Source organism: Camponotus vicinus, unplaced genomic scaffold (assembly GCF_025532165.1).
Source record: "Camponotus vicinus isolate PSW18456_S1 unplaced genomic scaffold, iyCamVici1.0 SCAF_1, whole genome shotgun sequence".
Taxonomy (NCBI): Eukaryota; Metazoa; Arthropoda; class Insecta; order Hymenoptera; family Formicidae; genus Camponotus; species Camponotus vicinus.
In genome coordinates, this window is record NW_028141945.1 from 34,428,909 (window position 1) to 34,441,121 (window position 12,213).

At 27.9% G+C, this 12,213-nt stretch overlaps 2 protein-coding genes across 4 annotated transcripts; one reads left to right on the forward strand and one right to left on the reverse strand.

Annotated features, from left to right (window-relative positions):
- Positions 1-41: 41 nt before the first annotated feature.
- On the forward strand, positions 42-2,070 carry Trs23 (trafficking protein particle complex subunit 4-like protein Trs23). The gene is made up of 2 exons (XM_083085134.1): positions 42-469; positions 923-2,070. Exons 1-2 carry the CDS (start codon positions 295-297, stop codon positions 1,399-1,401), a joined length of 654 nt encoding a protein of 217 aa, XP_082941260.1. The 5' UTR covers positions 42-294; the 3' UTR covers positions 1,402-2,070.
- Ry (xanthine dehydrogenase rosy) lies at positions 1,555-12,005 on the reverse strand. 3 transcript variants are annotated; one of them, XM_083084805.1, is made up of 25 exons: positions 11,871-12,005; positions 9,166-9,508; positions 9,016-9,073; positions 8,822-8,918; positions 8,440-8,675; positions 8,065-8,312; positions 7,814-7,955; positions 7,588-7,755; positions 7,376-7,452; positions 7,090-7,296; positions 6,808-6,992; positions 6,598-6,711; positions 6,371-6,512; positions 5,995-6,288; positions 5,661-5,783; positions 5,228-5,583; positions 4,779-4,953; positions 4,488-4,679; positions 4,172-4,317; positions 3,922-4,099; positions 3,059-3,187; positions 2,747-2,989; positions 2,135-2,389; positions 1,865-2,032; positions 1,555-1,788 (listed from the first exon to the last, which is right to left on the reverse strand). In XM_083084805.1, the coding sequence occupies exons 2-25, from the start codon at positions 9,310-9,312 to the stop codon at positions 1,744-1,746; spliced, it is 4,125 nt and encodes a 1,374-aa protein (XP_082940931.1). In that variant the 5' UTR covers positions 9,313-9,508; positions 11,871-12,005; the 3' UTR covers positions 1,555-1,743. The 3 variants fall into 3 exon arrangements, with proteins under 3 accessions (XP_082940931.1, XP_082940938.1, XP_082940923.1); XM_083084812.1 differs by having other exon boundaries at positions 8,065-8,252; positions 11,844-11,985; XM_083084797.1 differs by having other exon boundaries at positions 11,844-11,985.
- Between the last annotated feature and the right edge of the window lie 208 nt (positions 12,006-12,213).

Here is a 12,213-nt window from a genome sequence, read left to right on the forward strand (position 1 = left end):
GAGGGGATATGTTAACACTGGAGGGGATACACAAAACACGCGCACGTCACGTAATACGTCAGAGGTCAAAGGGTCAAAGCATTCGACATTCGGCGCTGGCATCTCTGAATGTATAGATTTATAGATAAACAACTTTCGCGAGTGCAAATTTAAAAGTGATCGTGATAAAGTAAAGTTTTTTTAACAAATATGAGTTATTCAATGCGTTATGATAAAATTATAGTTAAATCAATTTGAGCGTGATATAATTATAAGTTTGATGAATATATCTAACCTTCAAACGTACACGCAAAAATGGTGATATACGGTGTTTACATCGTGTCAAAATCTGGTGGCTTAATTTTTAATCACGATCATAATATTCCAAAAATTGAAGTTGAAAAGTCCTTCAATTTTCCACTCGATATTAAATTAAGCTATGAAAATAAAAAAGTGGTGGTAGTTTTTGGACAAAGAGACGGGATAAATGGTAAAGACACACACGTTTTAATAATATTTAGAATTATACAGAGTGAAAAACAATACTCCTAAAATTTTGTAGTACCTATCTACCTATTGATTGGCATATATTTATATATGTATTCACAAAAACTCAGGTTTCAGATTCTTTAAATATCTTTGAAAATAAGCTAATAAATTATTAAACAAAGAAATATAAAGTAAATCATTTGAAAGAGCAACAATATCCTTTTTAAATTTGTAAATTGGAATCGAAATATAAAATAATTGTAAAAAACAGTAGAGCCATGCGAATGAAGTTTTTAGACACATTTGTTTATATAAATTTTCCAATATTTCTAAAACATGTCTAAAACATCATAAAATATAAGATTGTATTTCCTTCACTCTATATATATTTGTAATACAGCATATATGCTTTAAAAAGTATACAGTAATAGGATTAAAAATTAAATATTTTTAGTGGGTCATGTACTGACTGCTGTGAATGGAATTGCAGTCGCGGGACGTGAACTTGAAGATGGACGAGATGCGTTGGAAATGTTAGAGCAGCCAGAAAATTTTCCTATAACATTGAAATTTTGTCGAGCAAAAATGACAACAAATGAGAAGATATTTCTAGCTTCGATGTTTTATCCACTCTTTGCTATAGCAAGCCAACTGAGCCCTGAACCACGAAGTTCGGGGATTGAAGTTCTCGAGGCAGATACATTTCGTTTATATTGCTTCCAGACATTGACAGGCATTAAATTTATGATAGTAGCAGAACCGTCACAACCAGGTATGGAAATTTTATTAAAAAGAGTATATGACTTATATGCAGATTATGCATTAAAGAATCCATTTTATGCATTGGAAATGCCTATTCGATGTGAACTATTTGAAACTAATCTACAAACATTATTAGAAACAGTCGAAAAATCTGGTATAAGCAATGTTTAATGTATATGTTGAGCATGTTATAAAAAAATTACTAAGAATTTAAGATTATTAAATAAGAATATATAAGAAAGTAACATTTTTTCTCTTAATTTTTATTATTGTATATATATATATATATATATATATATATATATATATATATATATATATATATATATAGTATTACATGTAAAGCTTATTTTTATCACACAATTAAAGCTCTAATTATTTGATAAAATATTTGATAAAAAATTTTCCATATGTATTCAAGCTTCTATAGTATTAGATTGTTATTTTCATAATTTTGTTATAAAAACAATTTTAAAAAATATCATAAAGGCAATATCTTGAGAATTTCATAGATTATGGCACCATATTCCATTGTCGCTTTAAATCAGGCTCTATAATCTGTACAAAACAAATAAAATGTATATTAAAGATATGTAAAGTTTGAATTTACAACTATTTAACATATCATCATTACCTTCATTGTCAAATTATCTATGCATGCATTACGTATATTTGCGGCAGTCGCAGGAGCATCAAATCTAAAATAGCCATGAATATTCATATCTTTACGTGCAGCCTTAATTGCTTCTTTGATAGCAAAGAATGCAGATGATGCTAGAAATAATGGTGGTTCACCAACAGCCTGTATAAATATTTTAATAATATATTTAATTTTTATAATTTTCTATATTCTCTTTTTTTTAATTTATAAAATGCATCCTGAAAAAGAATTTTTAGAAGATACCTTAGAAGAGTATATTGCTCTTGGATTGGAAGCTCCTTTTAACAAAGAAACATTAAATTCCTGAGGTATATTGGTGAAACCCGGCAATTTGTATGCGCCAGGTCCTTTACTGAATAAAGTTCCCGTTGGTGAGTAAATTATTTCCTCTAACGTAAATAAACCATATCCTTGAATAAAACCACCTTCGACTTGTCCTATGTCAATGGCTGGATTTAAACTCTCTCCCAAATCCATAACAATATCTGTTCGTAAAACCTATATGAATTAAAAAATATTATCTAAGTTAATTTAGAAAATTTTTATCACATCCAGAATATTAACAATCATTAATAAGTCATTTTCTGTAATATATTTAGATGTTTTATGAAATTATTTTTATAATTAAACATTTATTTATTAGATTTTTATATATGACAAAAATAATGAGGCTGATTTTTAAAAAAACTGTTAATAATATTGAGACATACATTAAAATCAGATAATCTGATTTGAATTTTAAAACTTTGACGATAGAACGACACTAAATATTTCATCCCTCCTATGCAAACTAAATGAGCATAACAAGAGCATGTTTCTAAAAAATCAGTCTTATTTTAATGCAAAAAATTATACCTCATGATCTCCAGTGAGACAGTCAATTTCAACTTCCGTACAGGCGACGCCATACGTAAAATAATTGAACGGATTTCCCGAATTAGTATCGAAAGAATACCCGATATTGGGTGTTCGATAAAAACCGGAAGCAGACAGGCTTATCCTCTGGCTATATGCCGCCTTTATCCAATCTTCCCAAGTACTTTCTGGATCGCTATCTATTATCGGTTGTAATCGTTTCATAATTTGCTCGCAAGCATTCTACAAATTAATTTTATTAGTGTCTACATTTCTAGTTCCATACAATAGAATATTATTTATTGTTATTACCATAACAGCCATGCCATTGAGATCGGATCCAGTGCTTGCCGCAGTAGCAGATGTATTGGGAACTTTATCAGTAGCCGTTTCAATAATATGTATCTTGTCTGGATTTACTTTTAGTACTCTGCTAGCAACCTAATATAAAGGATTTAATTCAATTTCGATCGCTATATATACTAATTACTGCAATTATTAAGCAGATTTAATTAGGATGATCTGTAATTTATATGTATGTCTATATACATTTATTTTTCTCATTTAAGTTTCATATAAATTTGAATAATGAAATTAATAGGGTAATAGGAAAATAAAGTTTTTATTTGTTTGTGATTTTTAAACTTAGTTTTATCAAGAACACATTTTCATCGTTTATTTTATATATATATATATATATATATATATAGTGTGTGTGTGTGTGTGTGTGTGTGTGTGTGTGTGTGTGTGTGTGTGTGTGTGTGTGTGTGTGTGTGTGTGTGGTGTGGTGTGGTGTGGTGTGTACACACACACACACACAATAAACAATTGATAAATAATGTGTCCTTGATAAAACTAATAGTGTTTTCGATTTGTCGGGTTCAATCGCTCCGGGGTAGTTTACTAGATGTTATTGACCAATCAGTCATTCTTTAGAAGAATATATGGTTACATTCTTCAAAAGAATGGCTGTGATTGGTCAATAATGTCTAGTAAACTACCTTGGAGCGATTGAATCCGACAAGTTCGAAAACGCTATAAGTTTTATATATATACAAGAATTGATGAGAAAATTTTTAAATTTTATATATATATATATAAAATTTAAAAATTTTCTCATCAATTCTTTATCGAAGAGAAATTGATTTCTCAATGATCAAAAATACAGATATTACTTGAATCATTTTTATATGTAGACCTTGTCCCATCTCAATCCCACCATGAGATATTAACACTGAGCCATCGGTATAAATGTGTATCAATGCGCCCGCTTGATTTAAAGTTAAAACAGTATATGATATACCAAACTTTGTAGGTACAATCGCGAGACCTTTCTTTTTAAATCGATTCTCCCTAAAAATTTATCATAAATTTTAACAATCTTTAATCTCTAATTTTGAAAAAAGATAATCATTATATACTCGCCTATTATAACGTTGGATCTCGACTATTCTTTCATTATAACGAGAAGATGCTAAACATTCGCGCCAACAGCGATCCAAGGTACAATTAACAAGTTGTTGGTTGTAATGCGTTAAATCACCTTCTTTGTATAAATTTAATTCGGATAACTGTAACAAGAGAATAGAATTTTTTCTTATTACTTTTGCTTACTTATAATGTATAAATTAAATCTTCATGTATACATATCGAATTTTATATAATTAATTTTATAAGATTAAGATATAGTTTTTTCTGTATTTCTTTTTCTGTAAAGTATTAGTTTAATATTAAAAATTACTTTAACGACATCCAGTTCCAGATATTCGGCGATATGTCGAATGATAGTTTCAGCGACAAACATTCCTTGCGGTGCACCAAAACCACGGAAAGCTGTATTTGATGGTAAATTTGTTTTACATACATATCCGTATACTTCTGATACCGGAATTCTATATGAATTTTCAAAGTGGAACATGGCACGTTGTAATACCTAAAAATATTCAAAGCAATGATTCGTTTTCACATAAGTATTATATGTAAAATTTTGAATAAATATCAATTCTTTCAAATTAATTATGTTATTACGTACCGGTATTGATAAATCGTAAGAATAGCCTGCATTATTGTATACGTGTAATTTTACCACTTTAATGAGACCGGCATCATTAAATCCAACTTTATATTTAAATAAAAATGGGTGTCGTGTTCCACTTATTAGCATATCTTCGTCTCTGTCTAGCATACAACGAACTGGTTTCTGCAATCTGTTTCATTTTTTTTTTCGATGATATAAATCGACTATATATTTCTATTTTATATTTCTATATATTTCTATATATTTCTATTATATATAAAATATGTAAAATTGATTTAAAGAAAATTATGATAGGAAATTTCAATTTAGAGATCATTAAATAAAATAATTTTCATCTAAATATTTTTGTTGTATCCTTATATTCAGAAATAATTGTATGTATTACATGTAACAATGTATATGTAAAACCATGTATATACCTTTTACATAGTTTTAGTACATACCTATGTGCTGCAAATGCGACTGGTATCGCGAGTAATGATGAACGGGATTCTTTCCCTCCGAATCCGCCGCCTAAACGCTTCACGCGAACATTAACTCTATTGATGTGTATATTTAAGGCGTAAGCGATTAATTTTTGTATCTCAGTGGGATGTTGCGTGGAACAGAACACTTCCAATTCATTCTCTTCGCGAGGTACGGCAATAGTAACGTTCGTTTCCAAATAAAAATGTTCTTGGCCGCCTATGCGTACTTCTCCTTCTATAACATGATCTGCTTCTCTGAAAGCTTTTTCTGAATCGCCTTTAATGATGCAATTGGGAAGAACAGAGAAGAATGATTCGTGCTCGATAGCATCCTATAGAAAAAAGTTTAGTACGTTTATGTATTATTGCATTATATCATCAAATAACATTATTGTTTTTTATAAGATACCTCGATGGATATAATAATAGGTTCTATATTTTCATATTCTACTGCAACCATTCTTGCCGCGGCCTGAGCAATAATTTGATCTGTAGCAACAATTGCACCAATTACTTGACCTTGACTCGTAACCTAAAGAACCAAAAAAAAAATGAGATTAATTAAAATATAATGAAAGACTAATTTTAAATAAAAAACTGGTCTTTCAGCTATTAATATGTTGTAAAGTAACAGTTTCAAAATAAAAGACATTTTATTTTTTTGTTATTCTCAAGCCATAAAATAAAAAAGATTGATGGCTTTGACAAACAGATATATTTATATCTACTTTAAGGAAACATACCTTTTCTGATACAAATATCTCTTCATCGTGAAATATAGGGCCCCATTTTATCTCTTCCCCTATATCTTTTGAAGAAAAAAATGATACAACTCCTTCCATGGATAATGCCTTAGTAGGATCGATTCTTAAAATTTTTGCATGCGCTCTAGTGGAAAGAACTAATGTTAAGTATAATTCTTCTGCATATTTGGGCATATCATCGCAATATATCGCTTCTCCTGTTGCTTGCTTGAATGCACTAGCGTGCACAATAGGGCGTCCTATTAGATCATGTGATTCCTGATCTTTGGATACCTATTGAAAAAATTATAAAATATTACAATTCTTATTTTTATTTTAAGAATAATTTGTATAAGTACTTAAATTAAAATATTACCACTTGGTAATATTGTGAACTCTTTGGCAGTTTGTAATGGAAACACTCTGATGCGCTTTCTAGTTTCCTTGGCAAGTGTTCTACAGTCAAAATATTTTCCGACAATTTCTTGGAAATGTGCACAAATCCTTTAAAAAATAAACTGTAAGATGTATAACATGTTAATCATATTATGTTTCGTTCTGATTTACTTTGATTTTAATTATTAACATGATCTAATAACGCACCTGAGAGTGAGAGATCGACGATATTTAATCATTCCTCCCGGTGCATCGTCAGCTAATGGTAATTCTTCGAGTAAGAAATCGTAAACCTCCTCCAAAATTGATTTATCCCATTTTCTAAAATTATTAATTTATATATATATATATATATATATATATATATATATATATATACACACAAAAAGCATAACGTATTCATTTGATGATACTTACTTTCCAATTATCTTCTGGCATGTCTTTCTTGCTAAAACAGTTGTAGGCGCCATTCCACCAAACGCGATATGCGCTTCCTGAATTATATTTTCATCAGGAACAAAATGTACATTCAAAGCCATATTGACTATAGCAATATCATCATCTCGCCTTTTTGCTTGCTTATAAGCAATAAAATATTGATTCTACAAAAAATAAAGAGTAAAATCTAAGGGTAAAAAATAGTCTTTCTAGTTTTGATATATATTTTGCAGAATTGTTTCTTTTTATTAATATTCTTACCTCTTTTGTAAAGGGAATATCGATGGAGACTAATACTTCCTCGGGTAAAACAACGTTACATCGATATCCAACAAAGAAAGTATGATCCATTAGTATCGTTCTACTTCCATGTTTTAAACTACATAAATTTAATTTAATATTTGCTGCCATAAAGATTGGATTTAAATCTGATATTGGACTACCTGTCATTATGTTGCCACCTACGGCCTAATTATCAGAAAAATAATTATATTTAAGTTGTAAATATATTAACACAAAGACTCATTAAATAAATATTTGCACTTACAGCAACGTTTCTTATTTGTTTTCCAGCAAACCAATGTAACATATTTATTATTTCTGTAAAGATCCTCGTGTTGTGTTCTATTGGAAAAGTATTGCATGTTATATTTATTTATTAAGTTAACGTAATCATAAAAATTATTTATAACTGACAATTATATTGTAATAATTATAATTTCCTATAATTATAATAAATATGATTCTCTATCATATTACCAGGTTCTGTCTTAATATAATGTCTTAATGTTTCTTCAAGCTCAACTAAAGTCACACTTGCACCTATTTTCAATGCTTCTTGCGTTTTGATAATTTCATGCATCTCTTTTATCTGTGTTGGTTGTATAAGTACTGGATAGACTAGGTGTTTAAATTTTACCTCGACTCCTATAATACATAATATATGATATTGCAATATGAATTTAAAGGAAATAAATATACTAACCGATTTCTGTGTTGCCAATCACAATTTTGGCATTTGGATACCGTTCTTTAAGGGCAAGCAGTGTCTTGAAATTTGTTGGTCGGTACCAAGTAACGTTTTTGCCTTTCACTGTCAGAAATTGCTCATCTAATTTAGATTCAATCTATGTAATAACAATTGTCATATTATTTTTATTTCATGTAGCTTTTACTATTATATATACATGACATATTGTTTGTATTAAAATCTTTTTAGGATTAATGATAACTTACTTTTAATTTTGGTGGAAATATTGGTTCTTGAGTAGGATCATACGGGCAGAATTCTTTAGAATTAAAAACCTCAGTGGGCTCTGAAGTGAAAGCTCTTTTACAGCAAGCGTCGCCCATTGAACAAACTCGTGTATCATTTATTTCTTCTTTTCCTACATTAGCCATTAATTGTGATTGTTCCCATTCTTCTGTAAAAGTCTTGAATCCCTCTATAATCGGTCTATAACCTGTACATCTACATAGATTACCTAGAAATAAAATATATTACTTAATATAATATGCACTTAATATATCTCTCTATATTATTTATTTCTATATAAAATAATATTTATGTAAAAAGTTATAGAATAAAAGGAGATTTTTAAAATCTAATACCTTGAAATGCAATTTCTAGATTTTCCATAGTTGGTTTTGGTATACTGCGTAACAAGGCATACATAGACATGACTATACCAGGTGTGCAAAATCCACATTGTGATCCATGTGCTTTGGCAATACGCTCTTGTACTGGATGCAACTTTGTTCTTACGCTACCTATACCTTCTATAGTAGTTACAGCTAGACCATGTACAGCACATATCGGTGTCAAGCATGCATTAACAGCTAAATGACTTTTGATTTACATAAAAGGATATATTAAAGAAATAAATTTATTAGAATATATTAGTATATGTTAGAATGTGTGTGTGTGTATAATGTGTGTGAGTTTAATACTTCAAATCACTATGTGAAACATTGCACATAATATCAAGGATACATAATTCTGCCAGAAACACGATCAAATCTTGAAATCATAACTGTACAAGCTCCACAGCCTCCTTCTGCACAGCCAAGTTTTGTGCCAGTTAATCCGACTAAATCATTGTAATTAAGGATAAATTAATCAATCAATATTATCAACAATATTATCTTGATATAAGAATAGATTTATATATATATATAAAAGGATACGTTTGTTGCGAAGATACCATAAAAGTGTCCATTGTGGATCTATATTTTTGTCCGATATCTAGATCATATTATAAAAAAAAGATATTTAATATAATATTTCATATTTAATATTTCAGCATAGACAATAAAACTAAATTTGTTGCCACATACTTGCTTTCCGTTTACATAAAACACAAGAGTATCTGATACTAGAGTTTCTTTTGACTCGTTATCACTTGATAAATCAGATTCATGAAATTCATTAGAAATTACATTCCCATTGCATATAAATGTTTCTTTAATTAAGTTTTCTTCCATTTCCAAATTGATATACTTCTGTACTCTCTTTTAACATATAACTCACTGTAATATATTTGTATCACTATGATCACATATGCTACTCTGTGAAACAAGTATCAGTAGATGTTTGAACAGTCCAATAAGTTTGTCTTGTTTCAACATAGAATGTAATCACTATGCAATCCTCATATTATGCAACACTGTAGCGTCAAGACTGTAATAAAAATCGTTGTTTTTCTCAGTTTGTAAATAAACATAAACTATATGTAATATAATCATATATTCGCTGACAATTAATATGAGAAATAATATATAAATTAATTATAATATATAAGTATTATATATAATAAGTTATATTATAATTATATAATAAGTCTGCTAATATCTGCGTATGTTCCAATTTTTACTCCAATAATAATTCTTTTAATCTTGTACGTGAGATTATATTGCATATTCATTATCATATTATCACATATATTCATAAATCTTATCTTATCAAAATCTCATTATCTTATTAAAATTATCTCAAGCGCAACAATCGTTTGATGGGTTTTTACAGCTCGATTCTGTCTCACTTATACCAATTTCCATCGTGGTCAAGCAGATTACTTATAACTGATTAAATTGATAACTTCCGTTTATGATCACTAACACATGTTTATTCATTTCGTTCTGATGCGATGCAACAATGATAGCGAAATATGTTCTTTCAAAAATAAGTACAAAATAATCTTCCAGATTCGCTTTATTTTTTAAAAATCATATTGTTTAAATTTAAAAAGCTTTAATAATTCTCCTTCATTTTCAATTTTTATTGAAATAGCATTAAAATATAAATAAAATGCAAAAATGTTAAAGATTTTTATATTAATTAATATAGAACGTAAGATTTTGAATTTTTAATATATAACAACTTTTTTTAATTTCTTCATGCAAGTACTTTCTTATCTAATCTTAAGATTTCAATTTAAGAATTGTTTGTTTAAAGAATTGTATATTCGCATTTTTTTAATGTTTTTCTCTTTTCTTTGTTATACTTCTTATTTTATATATAAATAAAATAATGTACATATAAATTTTTTTGTATAATTTTAGCTGAAGACTCTAGCATATGATATATTTCGTGAACGTATAACACATTAATATATATTTTCATAAATAAAAATATAACAATATTTTTCCGAATTTTATATAATTTTATAACGACATGATACATGTGTATATCAAATAATTAATAGTTTAATAGAAGATTTGCATTTATTTATTTTTATGTTAAAATAGCTCTAGCTGTGTGAATATAAATTTCGAAAATCATATTAATATATATATATATATACATATATATATTTTGTACTTTGTATGTATGTATGTATATATGTATGTTTTATTTTTGTATTAGGTAGAGCTATTTTAACAAAAATAAATAAATGCAAATCTTCTATTAAACTATTAATTATTTGTAAATATATGTATATATATGTGTGTGTGTGTGTGTGTGTGTGTGTGTGTGTGTGTGTGTGTGTGTGTGTGTTATTGTATATACATGTTTTAACGATACATTATTCTAAAATTATTTACGATTTTTTTTTTTTTACTATGTGTTTTTATCTCAAAATATGTATATATTAACATAAAAATATAAGATATATGCAAAGCGCAATGATCGTTGCAGTAAAACATATATTACAATATTTTATCACACTATCTTCGATCTGATTGCTGTTATCCGTGATTACGATTTATAAAGCATACAATATAGTTAGAATGTTATTTTAATAATATATATCTTATCTAAGTGAAAAATTAAGCGATATATTAATTTCATATAAAAAATATCCTATAGTTTAAAAATATAAATATTAAAATATCCTTATATATATTTTTTCGATTAATTTTAAATAAACTTTACTGTTTATGAAAACTTTTCATTTAGAATTATCAGCACCCCAGCAAACAAGATAACGTCTAAAGATGTCTAAAGATGTTAATAACGTTTTAATAACGTATAATACGTCATTAAAACGTTCTTAAACATCATCATGTTTGCTGGGACAATTAAAAAAACAAGTAAATATATTTTAAACTTTTCATTAAAAAAGAATTGAGCTAAAAATATATTCATGCTATTAAATGTTTGTATATTTTTAAGATACAATTGGAATGCACAAAATGTAAAATGTAATTTTAGGAATGCAGCATATAATTTTTATATAACAAGTTACAGATATATATACGTCTATATCGTAATATTGCAAGCAATACAAATTTTCTGCAAACTATTAAATAACAAGATTATTAGGAAAACTTGAGTTAGAAAAATGTTATTAGTTTCATAGAACGAAGATAAAATGAAATATACATGAAAAGTTCACGGAGATCACGATTGCGTCTGATGGCACTTGTTGCAACATTTGACGTCGCGAGCAAAATAAAAAAGAAAAATGCAATATTCTATTAAGAATAATCCTCGATTGAATAATGCACAATAGAAATATAAGAATACATGCTAGCACAACACACAGTACTTAATATTTTATAAAAATACTTACTTATATTTTGTAAAAAGTCATACGCACCGTTACACTCACTCTTCGTTTCCGTGAAATATGTAGGCAGATAATAGAATAATCACATCTGTTCGGCGTCGCTGTACGCTCTAAACTATAGTCAAGCAAATCCGTACAATAAGAGTGACATGAGGGTTATCATCGGAAGATATTCTATATCTGCTGACTAACGTATCATTGACAAATATATAATCTCATGAAAAAAATCTTTTTTCGAAGCGTGATTTTTCCATTTTACTGAAAAGGTGGAAATAACTTCCCCAGGTTCTTATTGATAAACGTTAAGCTAATAATTTTTTATTATAAAATCTTATTATTAAATAAATTGTCTCTAAAATTAACTCGAAAAATA

Bases quoted from the DNA above. Each gene is read 5' to 3' on its own strand.
- Trs23 (XM_083085134.1), top strand. From the start codon at position 295: ATGGTGATATACGGTGTTTACATCGTGTCAAAATCTGGTGGCTTAATT. The intron at 470-922 runs GTAAAGACACAC...AAATATTTTTAG, and splicing joins ACAAAGAGACGGGATAAATG to TGGGTCATGTACTGACTGCT.
- Ry (XM_083084805.1), bottom strand. From the start codon at position 9,312: ATGGAAGAAAACTTAATTAAAGAAACATTTATATGCAATGGGAATGTA. The intron at 5,784-5,994 runs GTATGTTTCCTT...TTGGTTCTTTAG, and splicing joins AGATATTTGTATCAGAAAAG to GTTACGAGTCAAGGTCAAGT. The intron at 4,318-4,487 runs GTAATTTTTAAT...CTCTTGTTACAG, and splicing joins TGGAACTGGATGTCGTTAAA to TTATCCGAATTAAATTTATA.